This window comes from Zea mays, chromosome 5 (genome assembly GCF_902167145.1).
Source record: "Zea mays cultivar B73 chromosome 5, Zm-B73-REFERENCE-NAM-5.0, whole genome shotgun sequence".
In the NCBI taxonomy this organism is placed as follows: Eukaryota; Viridiplantae; Streptophyta; class Magnoliopsida; order Poales; family Poaceae; genus Zea; species Zea mays.
Genome location: NC_050100.1, coordinates 61,311,912 through 61,332,050, shown reverse-complemented (window position 1 = coordinate 61,332,050; position 20,139 = coordinate 61,311,912). Strand labels below are relative to the sequence as shown.

Below are 20,139 nucleotides of genomic sequence, written 5' to 3'. Positions count from 1 at the left end.
CTTCGGGCGACATCTTGGTGTACCTAGGATTTTCACGAATATTGTTCACCAGATGTGGATCAAGTACAGTAAAGGACCTTAACATTAGGCGAACGACGTCGTGGTCCGTCCATCGCGTGCTTCGTAGCTCCTTATTTTGTTGATGAGGGTCTTGAGCCGGTTGTATGTTTGGGTTGGCTCCTCGCCCCTTATCATTGCAAATCTCCCGAGCTCGCCTTCTACCAACTCCATCTTGGTGAGCAAGGTGACGTCGTTCCCCTCATGAGAGATCTTGAGGGTGTCCCAGATCTGCTTGGCATTGTCCAAGCCGCTCACCTTATGGTACTCGTCCCTGCACAAAGAGGCTAACAACACAGTAGTAGCTTGTGCATTTTTATGAATCTGTTCATTAATAAATATAGGGCTATCCGAGCTATCAAATTTCATTCCATTCTCAACAATCTCCCATATACTTGGATGGAGAGAGAACAGGTGACTACACATTTTGTGACTCCAAAATCCGTAGTCCTCCCCATCAAAGTGTGGAGGTTTGCCAAGAGGGATGGAAAGCAAATGTGCATTTGAGCTATGGAATACGAGAGTAATCGAAAGAAAAGTTCGAATTAACCGTCTTTCTTTTGTCGTAGTCGTTGTCGTCGTTGTCCTTTTGGGAAGAAGTGGACTCATCGCTGTCGTCGTAGTAGATGATCTCCTTGATGCGTCTTGTCTTCTTCTTCTTCCCATCTTTGCGTTTGTGGCCCGAGCCCGAGTCGGTAGGCTTGTCATCTTTGGGTTCGTTGACGAAGGACTCCTTCTCCTTATCATTGATCACAATCCCCTTGCCCTTAGGATCCATCTCTTCGGGCGGTTAGTCCCTTTCTTGAAGAGAACGACTCTGATACCAATTGAGAGCACCTAGAGGGGGGTGAATAGGTGACCCTGTAAACTTGAACTTAATGCCACAAAAACTTGGTTAAGCGTTAGCACAGTATTGCCAAGTGGCTAGAGAAGAGTCTTAGCGAAACACAATAACCACAAGAGAATTAACACATGTAGACACGGGGGCTGCGCTGGCACGGGGAAAGGAGGCGGCAAACGGTGACATACCAGAGTGCAGGGTGAGGGAGGTTGCCCCACGCCTTGGGCGACGTCGGGGAGAATAGGTGCGTCACTGATGGGGGAGCGAATGCGCGGACGAGACTGGGGGGCAACCATGGGGAGGAGGTGTTGACTCGCCGCCGAGGGCTAGAGAAGGGAGGTCGCTGGTGGCCAGGAACATGGACGGTTGTGGGAGAGAGAGAGGAGAGACCTAGCTAGCTAGATACCATGTTGGATCTCGCCAGGGAAGGGGGCGCCGATGGTGGACCTCACCGTGTAATGAAGGAAAACAACGCAGATGAGGGGATCTCGCCAGGGAAGGGGGCGCCGATGGTGGTCCTTGCAGTGTAAGGAAGGGACACAGCGTAGATGGGGGATGTGGACCTGTGGCGCCTTGAGCACGACGCGATGATTCGTGGGATTGCGCGAGGGGAGGATGGCAGAACGACGGTGCACTTGTGGACGCCTACAATAGAGCCTTATAGAGTAGTAATAGATTTACATGGCTGTTCTCACCTTCATGTGAAACTGACAAGTAATTTCTTCTATAGTATTTTTTGTTTAAGGGCTAGTTTGGCAACTCTATTTTTCCATGGGATTTCCAATTTTCTAAGGGAAAATGAACTAATTTCCCTTGGGAAAATGAAAACCCATTGAAAAAATATGGTTTTCAAACTAGCCCTAATGGTTTATCGCTCCAAGAATGTAAAACACAAGTGCATGGTCTCTGAGCATAGGAATGCAAAATTGCTTATTTTAGGGGACGCACTTGAGTACTATAGGGTTCCTAATAAACTGATCTATTGCCACGATATTTGAACAGGCATGTGTCTAGCATACCCTTTTCGAAAATTTTATGGTCCAATTTATGTTTTTATTGAAAAAATGCAATTGATACAGGAGTAGCACATGAAAATGACTGTTAGAAAGATTGAGTCTGGCGATCCGATGGGCTCGACTCTTTTGTCGTCAATAGTGAACAAGCCACCGCTCCCCCTCTCTTCCTACTCTGTCGGTGCTCCTTGGTTCCATGTCTCTCACGATCCGATGCGGTCATGGTCGGACACGTCCTCGGCATCGTGAAGGAGACCCCCCTTTGCCAACAACACCGATTTTCCGATGGGCTGCTTCGCCATCGACGAGCACATCAAGTGTGATGTCAAAGACATCCCTCGCCTCCTGGTTTCCTCGTCCTCTTCGGGTGCTCCGTGATTTACCTGAATCCTATGCTGATCTAGGGTTTAATTGATGTGTCTATATGTGTGATTTCAGAACATGCTGCTAGAATTCGCGTGCATGGTGGAGAGCAATGAACTGGTGATGGCTGACACATTGCACCACCTCACGTTGGAGGTCATCGAGGCGAGGAAGACACGTTGCACCACCTCACGCTTGTTGGGGACTTGTTCTCAAATGCTATGAATTAAGAACAAGGCAACATAAAATGTTAAAATATCAGTGCCCTTCGTCCGCTGAAGCATTATTTCCCCAAGGATATACTTCGGACGAAGGTTATAATGGCAGAACTACGAAAGTTATACTTTCGTAATTGAACTCACAAAGATAATATAAAATAACGTAAGACATAAAGCATTAAAGACAAGTAAATTGAAAATAAATAACATCATTTATATACTATATAAATTTAAGATGTTCAAACATAATATTTAGACACATTTATACCTCTTCTTTGACAAAGTATAATTTCCGAGTGATGCGATTGCAATTGCAGGAATGCGTGAACAGTAAAGGAATATTGTTCACTATTTATAGGCACAGGACACAGCCCGTGAGGAATTACAATCGTACCCCTCATAAAAGTTTACAACAATGACTCGGACTCTTGTGGACTAAAAGGTCATTCTATCTTTAAGTCGGTTTGTAATTCCGAAGCTTCACGAAATGGCACCTTCAGCATCACGTACGAGCAGCTTCAGCCGAAGTTGTTTCTTTCTGCAGGACCTTCGTCGATGAAGCATGGTCCCAACAGTAGCCCCTTCGCGGTGCTAGATCGTTTTTCGTAACAAGCTTGATCCGTGAAAAAAGTCTCTTAGGCTTCAGGAAGCCGAAGGTCCGAAAAATACCTTCCCTGAGCTCGTTGTCGAGAAACGATACAGTTTCTGAGTGCAGAGCGGTCCCACAGTGCAGGTTCACTATTTGGTTTTTGCGGCCCACCGCGCAGCGGGTGCGAGCAACTGTTTGCCTGGTGTAAAAATCATAACGATTCACCTTCTTACCTGCGGCACTATATAAACAGACAGGTAGGTGTGAAGTTACCACAGCATTCATTGCTATTGCACTGTTTTGCTGCCAAAAATTTTAACTATAGCCGAAGCTTGACTTTCGCATTCAAACGAAGCTCCTATTTGGCGTTTGCTTCATCAGAAGGAGAGCTTCGGAAGAAAAGGTTATTAATTTCCAAGAAAACTTTCAAGAAATTCAAAATTAAATGGCCAGAGTGCGCTCTACTGCTAGAGTTGAGCGTGAGGGAGACGAAGCCGAAGGTGTGGAGACTGTTCCTATCTCGGAAGCAACGCATCGATCTGGATTGGTGACACCGGAAGAAGTTCCCGCTGCCGAAGCAGAACAAGCCGTTGCCGAAGTAGAACAAGGAGATATTGAGGAGGCTGGTTCTGACAGTGATTACAATATCACAGTACCGAGCAAGCCTAGCCATCTGGACTTCGGAAAGTCGACTATCTCCAAGGCTGATTTCCCAAGATGGTGAAGTCGGGCTACTTCAACGAAGATGAGAAAACGCTGATTCGCTTCGGTGGAGAGGAAACTACCCCGAAGCCAGAGAAGGATGAAATAGTGATTTTCAAGAGTTTTTTTAAAGCTGGCTTGAGATTTCCTTTGAATAGGATGATTGCTGATGTGATACAAAAGTTTGGGATCTATTTTCACCAACTGACTCCTAACGCCATTGTTAGGCTTAGTGTTTATATCTGGGCTCTCCGAAGCCAGGCGGTGGAGGCATTTGCCGAAGGTTTCTGCCGGGTACACGAGCTACATTACCAAACCAAGGCCAGAGAGGATGGGTTACACGAAAATTTTGGTTGTTATAATTTTGCCTATCGGAAAACCACAAAATTTCCTGTGATCAGCTACCGAAGCAAGTGGTCGGCAGGCTGGAAATCAGAATGGTTCTACGTCAAAGTTGATGATGACAAGGAAAAGCTGGTACAGAGTCCACTTGAACTGATCTTCGGAGAAACCAGACCCCGATGCAATATGACAGCAGAAGGTCCAACCCGGATCGCGCTGGCTGAATTCAGGACTATTGCAGAGCACATTGGCACTAGAGATTTAGTGCAGGAATTTCTGGCCTTCAGAGTATTTCCAACTATGAAGGAGTGGACTATGCCGAAGCTTACAGGGGAGAAGAAAGAGGGGGAGCTTGTCCGACTACCCTACCATTATAAGTTCAAGAAATATTTTAAGGCACCCTGCCAAGAATGGCTCGATACAATCAAAATAATGAGTACTAAAATTCTTGGAAATTACTCTAAAAAAGAGGACCAATTGATGACAGCAGCCTTCGGCACCCGGCCGAAACGAAGGCTAAACAGAGTACTTGATGTTATAGGCTTCGAATATCCTGACTATGGGCGATTGGGCGGAGATGCTGGCGGCCCGAAGAGAAAAAGAATTGCCAGCGCTGTTGACAAAGAGAGCACCAAGGTGGCCAAAAATAAAAAGGAGATTTCTGAAAAACTGAGTCCTGAAAAGTTGAGCCCTGAGCCGAAGGTGGCTGCTGCAAGAAAGAGAAAAACTGCATCTCCAGAACCAAAAATGTTGGTTCGAGAAGAAGATACTCCTGCAATGCCTTCTGCTGCCGATGTAGAAGAGATTATGAAGGTAATGACTGAACCCTTGCCTGTCAAGCTAAGTCCGCTGGCGCCGGAACTGATAAAGTTTTTTCAGAAGGACAAAGCAGCTTCGGCAGAAGAAGGTCCTGCACTGCCGAAAAAACGAAGAATTATTCAGATAGCAGATGTAATTCATCAGACGCCGCCACCGGCGACAGTGTCAAAAGTTGCTTTTGTCGAGACCGCTGAAGCAAAAGGCGCCGCAGCCGAAGCCACCAGAGTGGAAGCCCCCGAAGCTGAAACCGGCGCAGCCGAAGCTACTGGGGCCGAAACCGGCGCCACAGAAGATCCGAACCTGGAAGACACACTTGAAGTTATTGATAATATACTCCTGAAAATGGCTGAGGAAGAAGTTGTTGTGGCTGCAGCGAGCACAGCTACTGAAAAGGGGAAAAAGCAAGTTGAAGACATTTTGGAAGAAAGAGATTTTAACTTTCAAGATTTACTTGGGCAAGAATTGACAGATGCTGAAAAAGAAGAGCTTAAAAAATATGCCATATCCTGCGGATATAAGCCAGGGGCTACACTATTTGGTGGGGTTAACGAAGGAAAGCTGAGATGCCTTCGAAACCGCAGCGAAGCTAAAATTGTTAGAACCCTCTCCAAAAACATTGGCCTGCCGAAGCTAGAAGCGGACCTCTGCCGCTACCAACGACACCATATCGCCGGAAGCTTACTTTATGCTAATTTTAAGGTAACAAATATTATTGCTATTTTATTATTATTATTATTATTATTATTATTATTATTATTTAGGTCATTTTTTAACGAAGATTGTTTTGACAGAGCATATTGTTAAGTAAGGTTCTAAAAATGCAACAAGATCTCGAAGACGAGAAGAACAAAGCCATCATCCGAGATTTGACTGAAAAAGTTGAAAATTACGAAGCTGATCTAAAAAAGAAGGACTTCACCATCCAAGACCTTGAAATCATGGTTAAAGAGCACGAAGGTGCATTAGAAAAGAAAGACTTTGTTATCCAGTCTATAGAAGGCTCCTTGGCTGAAGTCCAAGCAGAGAACGACAGCTTAAAGAATGAATTGCTGAAACAATCAGAAAAATTTGAGCAAGAAAAGAAACACCTTGAAGCAAGCCTTAAAACTGAGATGGATAAAAATTCAAATTTGCAAAAAATCCTCGAAGGAACTTCAGGGGAAATGCCTAAGCTTCAGCAGCCGATGCGTGCAGCGGCTGAAGGATGTGTTTCATTCTATCGGAGCCAGCTCTGAAAAATTTACACCTTCAGCTGAAAATCTGCCCAACACATTAGAATATATTAAAGGCGAGGTTGATGCTCTTGACGAAGTTATTGGTGGGCATGCCGACTTCTGCGCCCTGGTAGCTTCTCGGGGCACAGCTACCGCTTTTCTAAAGGTTGGTTGTACGCATGGAAATATTGTGAATAGACCAAACTTCAGCTTATCAGCATCAGATATGATAGATATCCCAAGTCTGGCCCGAAACATTGGAAATAGATTCATGACCCAGATCTGGGTAAATGGCGGGCGGAAAATGGCAGGTGACGAAGCTCGAAGTCATCTTAAGCCGGTAAGAAACTTATATTTGTTACTTTTACCTTCTCCTTGAAATTTGCACCTTTCTTATTCTGCTGTTTGATATACGCAGGATGACGAAGCTGAAGAATGACGAAGCTGAAGTTTGACGAAGCCTAGCCTGAAGCTTGATAGTTGTTTACAATATACTTTTCTGCAAAAAATTCTAGAGAAACTTTTGTAATATAGTTATGGAACAACTCATGTAAATTTGTACATACCTTGTAATATATTTTGTTTCTGCTATCTGTGTACAATCTGCTTTATTGTGGACGAAACTTCTTTTTTGAGCCGAAGGCGAAAAACACCTTCCCTTCTTTTCGTACACAACGAAGCATAAAATTTTTCCTTCGAAGTTTTTCCTCATTGCTGAAGCACCTGTCTTTTTTGTGTGGTATGATGATGATTCTATATATGTCTAAATGAATGTTTATGAATGCAAATGACATGATGAAATGTATTATGCAAATGAATACTGGGACACATGTTCAAAAACCATAATCACAACCCTTCATCCCCTTAGGAATGATTCAAATCTTTTTGCCGTTTACTTTTCGGCTTCACCGTTTACTTTTCGGTGTATCAACATTGACTTTTCGCTGTAAGCCTCCCTTAGGAGTTTCTTCGCCTTTTACTTTCAGCGGAATCAACGTTTATTTTTCGCTGTAAGCCTCCCTTAGGAGCTTCTTCGCCTTTTACTTTCGGCGGAATCAGCGTTTATTTTTCGTTGTAAGCTCTGCATTCCCTTAGGAACGACTTTTGAGCTTCTCCCTGTTTCCTTTTCTTTTTTCCTTTGCATTTACATTTACATTTTTTGGGGGATATCACTCTCATAGAATTGAAATAAGGAAAATTACATGTTGTTGCCCCATTAAAAACCTTTCTCCCCCTTTGGAAAGGAAAAGGGTGCCACAAAAAAGAATAGAAAAAATTACATCACGCTAAACATAATATCGCCGAAGCTCATCCGCGTTCCATGATCTAGGAATGTCGTTGTCGTCCATATCCTTCAATCTGTAGGAACCGGGTCTTGACGAAGATACTACCAAAAAGGGGCCTTCCCACTTCAGCTGTAATTTGCCTACTGTCTCAGGGTTGGCTACTCTTCGAAGTACCAAGTGTCCTGGTTCAATGTTCTTCAGCTTGACCTTTCTGTCACGCCATTTTATTGTTTTAGCTTGATATTTATTGATGTTTTCCACAGCTTGAAGTCTGATCCCTTCTATAGCATCTTTTTCTACAGAGCAATCAACTTCGTCTTCGCCTTCTGCCGAAGCTACTGTTCTTATTGATCCTGCTTTGGCCTCCTCCGGGGTTATTGCTTCGTCACCAAACAATAGTTTGAAGGGCATAAAACCTGTTGATCTTGACATGGTTGTGTTATGGCTCCACACCACTTTGATTAACTCGTCTGGCCACTTTCCCCTGGGCTGATTGAAGATTGACTTCATTATTCCTGTCATTATGATCCCATTAGCTCTTTCGACAAGTCCATTTGACTCTGGATGTCAGACTGATGCAAAATGGATTTTCGTGCCAATTTGATCACAAAATTCTCTGAAGGCTTCAGAATCAAACTGTGTCCCATTGTCCACTGTAATGGCCTTCGGCACTCCGAAGCGACAAACAATGTTTTGCCAGAAAAACTTTTGAATAGTAAATGAAGTTATTGTGGCTAAGGGCTTTGCCTCAATCCACTTGGAAAAATATTCCACTGCCACTACCATATATCTTAAGTTCCCCTGTGCTGGTGGTAATGGGCCTAGCAAATCAAGGCCCCACCTTTGCAATGGCCAAGTGGGTTGTATTAATTGAGTTAAAGACGAAGATTGTTTTTGATCTCTTGCACATTTCTGACAACCTTCGTACTTTTGGACTAAATCCGCTGCATCCGAAGCTGCTTTTGGCCAATAAAATCCTTGACGAAAAACTTTCCCAAGCAAAGGCTTAGATCCAATGTGAGGTCCACACAGGCCTGCGTGTATTTCCTTCATCAATTCTATGCCTTCGGATCTGGATAAACACTTGAGCAACGGGGAACAGACCCCTCGCTTGTATAGTTCCCCTTCTATTATGACATATGGTCGAGCTCTTGCTTCTATCCTCCTGTTATAAGCTTCGTCATCTGAAAGAAAATTACCCTGAAGGAAAGAGATGATTTCAGTTCTCCAATCTTCACTATAGACAAGGGATATGTTAAGAACCGCTCTTTCAAGAAGCTCGACCGAAGGTGCTTTTATTGTTTCGAAAAATACTTCCGAAGGTAAAGGAAACCCCTGTGCTGCTGACTTGGCCAATAGATCAGCATATTCATTTTCTCCACGAGGAATATTTTTGACAGAGAATCCTTCGAAGGAAGCCTCAATCCTTCGGACTGTATCTAAATATTTTTCAAGCTTCGGGTCTCTTGCTTTATAGCTCTTGTCAATGTGACCAGAAATAACTTGGGAGTCAGTTTTAAGAATGGCCCTTCTGATTCCCATTGCCTTTAACTTTCGAAGACCCAAGAGCAGAGCTTCGTACTCAGCGATATTATTTGTGCAACTAAAATCAAGTCTTGCCGCATAACAAGTTTTAACTTTGGAAGGAGAAACCAACACAGCAGCCGCTCCTGCTCCGAAGGTTCCCCAAGACCCATCGCAAAACACTGTCCATACTTCGGCATCTTTATTCGTTTCTTCCTCCTGAGCCCCTGGCGTCCAGTCAGCAATGAAGTCTGCCAACACTTGGGACTGAATCGAAGATCTATGGACATAATCAATACAAAATTCATTGAGCTCTGCAGCCCATTTTCCAATCCTTCCAATAGCTTCTCGGTTTCTCATAATATCCTTCAGAGGTTGTGAAGAAGGAACAATTATGTTGTAAGCTTGAAAGTAACGCCGAAGCTTCCTGGAGGCCATCAAAATAGCATACAGTACTTTCTCCAATTCTGTATAATTTTTTTTGATAAACTAAGAACTTCAGATACGAAATATATTGGGGCCTGCCTCTTAACTTGGCCTTCAAGCTTCTCCTGGACAAGTGCTGCACTTACCGCTGAGTGCGAAGCTGCCACATATAATAACAAAGAAGCCCCTGGCGTTGGTGGAGTTAATGTTGTTAGATCTATCAAATATTGCTTCAGTTCTTCGAAGGCTCTCTACTGAACTAGTCCCCATTGAAAAACTTCGGCTGACTTCAGCACTTCGAAAAATGGTAAATTTCTCTCTGTTGATCTAGATATGAATCTGTTGAGAGATGCCAGCCTTCCTGTCAATCTTTGAGCCCCCTTCTTTGTACTTGGTGGTTCCATTCGAAGTATAGCTTCGATTTTGCTTGGATTAGCCTCGATTCCCTTTGTTGAAACTAAGCAACTAAGAAATTTTCCCTTCTTTACTCCAAAGACACATTTTTCTGGATTCAGCTTTAAGCCAACCTGTCTAAAATTAACGAAAGTCTCCTGCAGATCAACAATGTGGTTATCTTGCTTCGTGCTTTTTACAATGATATCATCAACATAAGTTATCACATTCCTGCCTATCTGAGAATGTAGGACCTTCGCTGTCATTCTGCTGAAACTTCCTCCGGCATTCTTGAGCCCCTTAGGCATCCGAAGGTAACAATATGTTCCACTGGGGGTAATGAAGCTGGTTTTCGGTTCATCCTCCTTCTTCATCCAGATTTGGTGATAGCCTGAATAACAATCCAGCAGACTCATAAGCTCTGATGAAGCTGCTGCATCGACTAAGGAATCTATCCTTGGCAATGGAAACTCGTCCTTCGGACAGGCCTTATTGAGATCAGTAAAATCGATGCACATTCTCCATTTACCATTGGCCTTCTTTACCATAACAGTGTTAGCCAACCATTCTGGATATTTTACCTCTCTGATAACTCCAGCACTGAGGAGTCTTTTCACTTCGTTGCGAGCACCTTCGGCTTTGTCATCAGACATCTTCCGAAGCCTTTGCTTTCTTGGTCTGAAGGATGGATCAACATTGAGCGAGTGCTCAATAACATCCATGTTTACTCCGCAAAGATCATTAGCTGACCAAGCAAAAACATCTTTGTAGTTGAACAAAAACCTTATTAAGGTTTTCTCCTGCTCTTCGGACAGTTGAGATCCCAATAGCACTTTCTGCTCTGTTATGTCCTCACATAAGAGCATGGGCTTCGGCTGATCAGCCGAAGCAGCTTTTTCCCTTCTGAACTTGTATTGCTCACAAGCTTCAGCTCCATCTATGTTATGGATTGCTTTTGAGTCTGTCCAATTTCCTTCGGCCCTTCTGGCAGCTTCCTGACTTCCATGAATAGCAATGGGCCCTTGGTACGAAGGTATCTTCATGCAAAGATAGGCTGGATGAAGGATTGCTTCGAAGGCATTGAGAGTACCACGACCAATGATTGCATTGTAAGGGTATTCCATATCAACAATATCAAATACAACTTGTTCAGTCCTTGTGTTGTTAATGAATCCGAAGGTTATTGACATTGTGATTTTTCCAAGTGCTACGATCTGCCTTCCTCCGAAGCCACAAAGGGGATGTGTGGCATCATGAATTTTATCCTCGAGCTCTTGCATCTGTCTGAAGGCCTTAGCAAATATGATATCAGCTGCGCTGCTTGTATCAACCAAAACATTATGGACCAGGAATCCTTTGATCACATAAGAGATAACCATAGCATCATTGTGTGGGTAATCCTTGAGTTGGAGATCCTCTTGAGAGAAGGTAATTGGAATGTGAGACCATCTTGACTTGATGAAGGGTCCTTGCACCCCAACGTGCTATACCCTTCTCTGTGCTTCCTTCTTCTGCTTCTTGTTGGCTGGCTCTGAGCATGAACCGCCTGTTATCGGGAGTACCAGCTTCGGAGCCGAAGCAGCTCCAGCTTGATCGTTGAACGAAGCCATCAGCTCAAAAAAGTGGAAGTGAGTTCACCGGAGGTGGGCGCCAATGTTGGGGACTTGTTCTCAAATGCTATGAATTAAGAATAAGGCAACATAAAATGTTAAAATATCAGTGCCCTTCGTCCGCTGAAGCATTATTTCCCCAAGGATATACTTCGGACGAAGGTTATAATGGCAGAACTACGAAAGTTATACTTTCGTAATTGAACTCACAAAGATAATATAAAATAACGTAAGACATAAAGCATTAAAGACAAGTAAATTGAAAATAAATAACATCATTTATATACTATATAAATTTAAGATGTTCAAACGTAATATTTAGACACATTTATACCTCTTCCTTGACAAAGTATAATTTCCGAGTGATGCGATTGCAATTGCAGGAATGCGTGAACAGTAAAGGAATATTGTTCACTATTTATAGGCACAGGACACAGCCCGTGAGGAATTACAATCGTACCCCTCATAAAAGTTTACAACAATGACTCGGACTCTTGTGGACTAAAAGGTCATTCTATCTTTAAGTCGGTTTGTAATTCCGAAGCTTCACGAAATGACACCTTCGACATCACGTATGAGCAGCTTCAGCCGAAGTTGTTTCTTTCTGCAGGACCTTCGACGACAAAGCATGGTCCCAACAACGCTCGAGGCCATCGAGGTGACTGGCGAGAAAGAAGCTCTATGAGGTTATTTACATCAAGAACCTCATAGCACGAATATGGCCATTCATGGACCACATCGTCGTTCATGCTGATGATAATATATGAGTTATTCGTTTTTATGTAATCGTTATTCACAAACTTTTTTATCAAATAATTTACATACCATCACAACCCATGAGCATTGTAGTAGGGCATATTTACAACATGGTACGTAGTCTCACGTTTTTTTCTGCCACAAAAAATAGAAATAACTATTTTTGAAGTCAAAGAGATTTTTTTTTCTGGCCACAAAAATCAAAGTTCATACTCCGCGTCTGGGCGTCTGCCGTCTGGGCTCAAAGAACTCGTAAGCCCCATTCTATCCTATACAAAGCCCACATCAGTAACCCCTAGGGTTCCTTGTACTCTATAAATAACCAAACCCTAGCTCTCCAGCCTTCCGCCCCGCAGTCATCCCCGAGAAGAGCCGCCGCCGCGCAAAGCCGCTTCGACGCCGTCACTCATCGGGGCGCAACCATGGTGGCCGCAAAGAAGACGGTAACGATCACATCTGCTGCCCTCTCACATCTACCCCCGTATCTCGAGTTCTCGACTACAAGCCCACGTTTCTCCCACCTTTTCCGTCGATCTGCTGCCGTCTTCTGGGCGGCAACATGTCTTGCTGCTGCATTCCAAGTATTCATGTTTCCAGTCTTGCAATTTATGTTCTAAGCTCTGTTTTTCGTTTTTCGTTGTTGGTTTTGTGCAGAAGAAGTCCACGGACAACATCAACAACAAGCTTCAGCTTGTGATGAAGAGCGGCAAGTACACGCTCGGCTACAAGACTGTCCTCAGGACCCTCAGGAATTCTAAGTGTAAGGAAGCTCACACTTTATATTCTGTCTCATGCGTAAGGCTACTTAGCTCTTGATTAACGGGTTAGGTAGTCAAATCGGTGCATATGGATGTCTGCCTATGTTACAATACCGTAGATTGATCCCGTGGATGTTCAATCCGTGCCTATGGACGTGTTCATGTAGCTGTTTTTTTACTGCTCACAGTGGGAGTATTAGGATTATGCAGGGGAAAAATCAAGTGAAGTGAACATTTTTAGATGTCAAGATGGAAATACGACATTGAAAGAAGGAGAATAGGGCTCATGACCTCAGCCACTATGAACTTTGTGGCTGCATGGACGCCCACCGAAATATTCTCTGGACAACGTATTTTTATCTACGTCACTGAATGTTTGTTCACTCTATACTTAATGTTATCAGTGGAAGGTCAGATGATAGACAGTGAACATACTGGGCGCTATAATTTCTCATCTGAGAAAACCAAGCCATAATTTTAATCATCCGTTTATGATAAAATATTTCTGAATTCCATGTGGTGTTTTTTTGTTGCCTCTTTTTGTGCCTTTTCTGTTATCTTAACTGTGTTGCTGCACACTTATGAGGATATGATGACCCTTTCCCCAGATGATCGACAGTGAACATATTGAGTGCCATAATTTCTCTTTTGAGAAAACCAAGCCAGAATTCTGATCCTCCATTTTTGCATAAAATGTATTTCTGAATTTTATGTAGTGCTTATTTGTAGCCTCGTTTTGTGTTTTTTAACTATGTTGCACACTTATGAGGATATGATGACCCTTTCCCCAGATGATCGACAATGAACATACTGAGCGCTATAATTTCTCATCTGAGAAAACCAAGCCAGAATTCTGATCCTCTGTTTGTTTTGCTGTTTTGCTTTATTTGTTGTGTATCTTAATTTCTGAATTTATCTCAAGCCTGTACATAAAGTTTGTTGTCATTGCTTGCTCTTTTTAGGTTACTATTTATTTCAAACAGTTATTTTATGTGACTGACATTTGAGTTCTGCGTTGAAAACTGATTACCAATGGATGTATTTATATGGCCATTGTGTATGAGTCAACGCCATAATAATCCTCTCCCTGTTTTGTGCGTATATGGTACCTGTGCATGATATCACTGGTTGAGCATGAGTGGGGGATATCTTCTTTCAGATTTATATTTTGTTTGCTTTATAGTGTTTTTTGTGGATTATGTTATGTACAATTGTTTTGAGTATGTCCCATCTAGTATAGTATTTTAAACGTGTAACTTTATTTGTTTGTTGTGTTCTGGGAACACGGATACAATCTCACCCCCTCAGTGTCAAAATCCTTTTTAAGTATTGTACCACGTTCCCGTTTCTTGACCCCATCTATCCGGTAACTTGGTTACTAAGGTCTGACTCCTTTTCTTTGCCTAACTGTTCATTCGACATGATAATAACTTCTTTAAAATTAGATGTGAGTGCACAAAACTATAATTTCTGCCTTAGACTCTACACAATATCATTTGTTATATAGCATGCTTGTAATATGCCTAAATCAATGTATTGATTTTCAGCAAAGCTAGTGATCATTGCTAACAACTGTCCTCCGCTTCGGAAGTCTGAAATTGAGTACTATGCTATGCTGGCTAAGGTGACAGTCCACCACTTCCATGGAAGTAAGTTATCATCCCTTCTGTTTCTTCAATCGATGTTGCATTATCTAGGGAAATGTCAACTGTCAGTTGGCATGTTACCTTTTCTTTTAGCCCCTGATTTGTACTGTTCTGCAATGTCTAGCCAGTTGCAGAAAAGCACAAGAATGTCACCCATGCATGTTTAATGCATAAGATAATTATTAACTATAAATCAAATAGAAAGGAAGTTTTGGCTTCCATAAATCCATAATTATTACTCGCTTTGCAATATATATGACAAGAACTTACATTGTAAGGTAATGCATACCACACTATGTTATTAGGAATAACTAAATAATGTACATAGTTGGTTCCTATCATGTTATTTGAGACAGGGTTGTGTTGGTCTATGCAACTAGCTGTTGTTACAAGTCCTAAAATTAACTGTATTTTGTTGTTTTCCAGACAATGTTGACCTTGGAACAGCCTGTGGAAAATACTTCCGTGTCTGCTGCCTCAGCATTATCGATCCTGGTAAAAGCCGCCTCCATATCACAAGTCACTTTGATGCTTTGATCAAAACATGGATATGAAGAGTTGTTTTATTGTGATTTCAGGTGATTCTGATATCATCAAGACTACACCGGGCGAGCAGTAAGGATGCCACAACAGCTGTACTCGGCATCTGAATTCTTAGTAGCTGATGATTTTGATGTACTTGTCTTTTATCGTGTTCCGTCAGAATTTATAGAGTTCTTGGCAACATTGTGTGGATTGAACATTTCGTTCCAGACATTTGCTAATTGTTGAATGGATCTCTTGCCGGATGTGCTCGGATTACAGCATTTAGTCCCCCACTGCTCAAAATTGCACTATTCTCTGTTGTGTCAAATTTGTATCTTGTTTACTGTTGGTACACGATGCTGCTTTAAACATGGTACCTCGGGCAGGACAGTCTTGTCTTAAGTCATCGGTATTGTGATAGTAAATTTTACATATTCAAGTCGTACTCAATTTATAAGGTTGTTTGGTCTATATGTTTGTTTATATTTTTCTGCAAATATACTTAAATCCAGGGAATTTTGATTTATAGTGGCAGGCAAAAAAAGGTTCATAACCTATATTGGTGGGAGTAAAGGCCTCCCTATGTAATGATGTAAAATGAAAGTTCGGGGCACGTCTACTCTTAATGCAAAGTTTTGTACAGTTCATTAATCTTATGACTAGGGAATTGATAGTTGTGTCAATGTAAAGTTTTAGAGTTTTATGATTTGATGGTTAAGTAATTTTGCGACTTGTAAAGAGTCAGTAATCGTGCAAGATAGTTTTATCTCGATGACTACCCTGCTCGATTCTGTTTTAAGCCAGTCCGCATGTCCTTTGTTGTGTATGCTTGATTCTGTTTTAAGCCAACTGCTGTGTAGGCGTATCAGCAGCAGTTTGTGGTTTCAATCAGAATGATTAGTATGTGTTGATACTAGATAAGCTGTAAGCTGTGATAGTGTCATCGTTTTCTAAGTGAGTGATAGAGCATCTATTCTAATTTCATCTAGTTGTTTTCTGTTTCTCATACCAAATGGATCCACATTGATTCTTTTTTCAACAGTCAACTACCCTGTTCGTTTCAATTTTAAGCCAAGTTAGTGCAGCTGCCAACTGCTGCATAGGTACATCGGTTTTTTTAGAGAGTTAGTAAATGATTACTAAATATAGATAGAATAGAAAATTGGGTACATCGTTTTTTTTAGAGAGTTAGTAAATGATTACTAAATATAGATAGAATAGAAAATTGGGGTTAGATGAGAAGTAGCTAAATTTAGAAAGTTTATTTAGAGAACTGATGAAAAATAATATTTAGATTAACTATCTAAATTATTGATTTAGGGATCCTTTTACGGAACTAAGAGCAACTCCAAAAGTTCTCTAAAAACCTTCTAAAATCAGTATTTTAGAGAGTTTGGCAAAAAAACATCTCTCCAACAATTCTTTAAATTAACTTCTTAACTTTAGCCACTTTGGATTTAACCTTATTTGTTCTCCAAATGTGGCTATAGTATTTCAACTTCCGAAAGTATTGTGCCACCATTTTCTTTTGTTCCACACCATTTTTCTAATGGTACTTCTCTGTTCCCAAAAGGCAAAGATGAGACAAGGACTGACATGTTTCAGGACTTTGCAGCAAAATACTCGTGCGGACCTTTGTTGGTAGCTACAGGGGAAAAAAGATGCGGCATAACCTTTGTTAATTTCTAGCAAAAATCGATCACAGGTAGCACAAAGTAACGATGGCACAAGGCCTCTGACGGTGTAGGGTTTTATACGGGAGTTTTCCTATTCAATTAAAACAGATAGACCCACTAAATACATTTGGATCAGATTTACCTCCCCACGTATCAGGAACTATTGGAGACCAAGTATTTTTGTCTTTCGAAAATTAATTTACCAACTTGCTAAACGTCTATTTAGGGAGCTATTTTTTAAAGAACTATTAGAGTTGCTCTAATGGAGTTGCTCTAAGAAGGTGGTTTATTTGGTTTGGTAACCAAAATGAGATGGTGTCACTATTGTCTAAACGTGTGTTTGGCAGGACATCTATCCTAACCTTGCAAAGTTGTTCTCCTACCAAACACTCCTAGCAGTGGTGGAGGACCTAGTGTGGCCAGGTATGGCTCGAGCCATACCTTGGGTTAGCCCAGAACCTCTAGTCCGCTCTGCTCTGTTGCCTCCGCCGTCGTAGTCGTCAAGACGTCTCCTTCGCGGCCTCCGCCGTCAATTGCCCACTCCGCTCTACACAACCGCACCTGCAGCCTGCCATGGTCGTTTACCGCTAACTGTCGTCTGTCAAGTGCATGTAGTCCGCGACTAGCCGACAACCTTCGCTCTGTGCCTCCGCCACAGCGCCACTGCCACTGGTCGCCGTCGCCCGTGTTCGGGATCTCGGCCACTTGCGCGACCATGACCGACGTCAGGAGGTCGCTCGCTGACGCGTTCACCGACGGAACCTGCGCACGAGAACCATCCCGCTAGCGGGCTACGCGTACGTGATGCTCATAGGGTGTTTGATGAAATAACTAACATAACATCGTGGCGTCAAATGCCAAGGTTACCTGTTGAGTCAAGAACAGGCAGACATCACTCTGGCACGCAAGGTATTCGATAAAAAACAAATCAGGAATTCCTTGTCAAGGAACACAATTCTTACTGGGTACTAACATAGCCAACTAACGGTAGAATGCAACGGATCTATTTGAACAAATGCCAGAATTCAACCTGGTTTCTTGGACAATGATGTGTTGGGTTTGTTCTAATTGAGCGTTAGCAAGGCCTCTGACATATTCCGCCAACCGTCGTACCTTAATTTTTAGACGTCCTCTGCCACCGACTCCTAGATACTTTTTTTTCAACAATGAACGATCAACTACCCTGCTTGTTTCTTCTGTTTTAAGGCAATCGGTAGTTGTGGCTTCAAAGCAGAACTGCATAAGCGAGAAGGATGATTGGTTTAGCTTGGTAGATAAGATGTGATCGCGTTAGTGTGTTCTTAGTGTGTTTTTTGTAGAGAGCTATAATGCCAACTTCACAAAGCTGTTCTTAGGTGTGTAAAATATCACTTTAGTAACATAAATATTCAACTATGATTTGAATAGAAGAACCTGAAACAAATTTAAAACTACAAAGTGAAGCTCTCCCAAACAGGGTTCAGTGGGCTGAGCTTTTGTTTTAGGGTTCAGGTTTCGCTTTCGTTTTAGTGGCTGAGCTGGATTTCTAAATCATTTGAGAACTCTCGCTTTTGTTTTAGTGGGCTGAGCATGATGAAGGAGGGGTTTCCCCCCCAACTTGGGCCTAGGATGTGAGTGTCCATGGGCCGCTACGCTCAGCCGGCCTGCTCCAGCGAGAACGCGTCCTACATCCGGCTTCACGGTCGGCGCGGCCGCCGGCCCTTTCTCTGTCTCAAACCCTAGTAGACCTTTTGTGTGCGTATATATATGTACCGTGTGAGGTTTGGGTACGACAACGGAAGCACCTCCCTCCGCCGCCGAATTCGCTCATCTCCGGCTTCACGGTCGTCCTGAAGCTTTCGCTGTCCGCAGATTTCAGTGTTGCGGGCTCTGCCTTTCTCGCCTATGCCGCTTGCTCGTGTTCTTCGAGATCTGTCGTTGTTTTATCTGCCTTGGCATCGCTGCTTGGTGCTGTGGGACTGTTGGATCTGTCGGTGCAGATGAGGAGCCACAAGTTGTAATGGGTAATTTGCATCTGAGGCATCTCTGTGATGTCACACCCTTTTTCACCTTGGAGATCTGATGCACCCAATGCTCCGCCTCAAGTCCATCTCTGTAGCGTCCTACAGTTGTTTTGATTTATTTTTTCCCCGTCGTTGCCTTTTCCCCGTTTCAGTATGTCTGCCTTTTCTCTTTTTCTGTCTGGATTCGTGTTCTTCGATCTGGATTCATCTTTCAAGAAGGGTGTGGTTCAGTCACGCCATTGGTGCTGCTGTGTGTGGTGGTCTGGAGATGAAATGACGATGAAATTGTTTCCCTATTGGTTTGATTGGCCGCCATGATGGCTCAAACTGTATTAGCTCTATCTGATCATCGCTGCCGTCTTGTGTCATGTATAATCTGTCGCATTTCTTTTCTCGAGAACGATCTTATATTTGTGCACAAACGATTCAAATGTGTCCTGCTGAGGATATGATGACCCTTTCCCCAGATGATCGACAGTGAACATATTGAGCGCAACAAGTTCTCTATTAGAGAACCAAGCCAGAATTCTGATCCTCCACTTACGCAGAAAATGTACCCCCGAACGTAATGCAGTGCTTATTTTTTTGTTGTTGCCCCTTACCAAAACCGATGCTTCTTTTTTTGTGCTTGTTTGTTTCTCTCAACTGCGTTGCACACCACGGAGAATATGATGACCCTTTCCCCAGATGATCGACGCTGAACATACTGAGCGCTACATTTTCTCGTTCGAGAAAGCCAAGCCAGAACTCTGATTCTCTGAAGTGCTTCGTCGATCTACCTCTTTCTTTATTCATCCGATTACCGGGACTGTTTGTTAATTTGAAGAAGAAACCAAAATATGCATCTAAAGTGGCCACTTGTCATTTGAGATCTGCGTTGAAAAACTGATTACCAGTGGATTGATTTAGATGGCCACTGCGTATGAGTCAACGCCAAACTGATCCCAGCTCAAATTCGTGCATGTACTGTACCTTTGTATTATATATATATCACTGGTCGAGCACGAGTTGAGATATGTTCTACCTTTTTTTCTTTTCTTTTGCGAATCGTGCGACTGCTGGTTGAACAAAAGCAGTCTCCTTTGATGTTGGTGTGGTGCAGAACCTGGCTGTGGTAACCACGATGCCCAGAACTACTCCAACCTTGCAATAAGAGTAAGATTATAATAGGCTACGTACCAAAGGGAAACGGATGGAGATAATTACTCTTTAACTGTGGTTAAAACAGGTTGATATAAATTGCTGGATTCTGACTACGTAGAATTACGTCGGTGACGCGGAGCTGACGACGCTATGTGTGGCTTTCTGGCAATACGTCGCATGCGTAAGAACTATAAACTCCAGAGACGTCGCCACCAAGTAATATGACACGTCAATG

The 20,139-nt window shown here is 42.7% G+C and overlaps 1 protein-coding gene, 1 long non-coding RNA gene and 2 other non-coding genes across 4 annotated transcripts; all 4 read left to right on the top strand.

Annotated features, from left to right (window-relative positions):
- Positions 1–12,514: 12,514 nt before the first annotated feature.
- LOC100502201 (60S ribosomal protein L30-2) lies at positions 12,515–15,362 on the top strand. The gene is made up of 5 exons (NM_001196678.1): positions 12,515–12,596; positions 12,808–12,913; positions 14,459–14,560; positions 14,984–15,052; positions 15,136–15,362. Exons 1-5 carry the CDS (start codon positions 12,576–12,578, stop codon positions 15,174–15,176), a joined length of 339 nt encoding a protein of 112 aa, NP_001183607.1. The 5' UTR covers positions 12,515–12,575; the 3' UTR covers positions 15,177–15,362.
- On the top strand, positions 13,495–13,590 carry LOC111589381 (small nucleolar RNA Z103). Its single transcript, XR_004849809.1, has one exon. It is a non-coding gene; the product is annotated as a small nucleolar RNA Z103 (small nucleolar RNA).
- On the top strand, positions 13,678–13,773 carry LOC111589380 (small nucleolar RNA Z103). Its single transcript, XR_004849808.1, has one exon. It is a non-coding gene; the product is annotated as a small nucleolar RNA Z103 (small nucleolar RNA).
- Positions 15,363–18,560: 3,198 nt separating the features above from the next.
- On the top strand, positions 18,561–19,727 carry LOC112806036 (uncharactered LOC112806036). Its single transcript, NR_157390.1, has one exon. It is a non-coding gene; the product is annotated as an uncharactered lncRNA (long non-coding RNA).
- Positions 19,728–20,139: the final 412 nt, after the last annotated feature.

Excerpts from the sequence above, each read along its gene's own strand:
- LOC100502201 (NM_001196678.1), top strand. The coding sequence starts at position 12,576 with ATGGTGGCCGCAAAGAAGACG. Across the intron at positions 12,597-12,807 it reads TGGTGGCCGCAAAGAAGACG|AAGAAGTCCACGGACAACAT; the intron begins GTAACGATCACA and ends GGTTTTGTGCAG. Across the intron at positions 12,914-14,458 it reads GACCCTCAGGAATTCTAAGT|CAAAGCTAGTGATCATTGCT; the intron begins GTAAGGAAGCTC and ends ATTGATTTTCAG.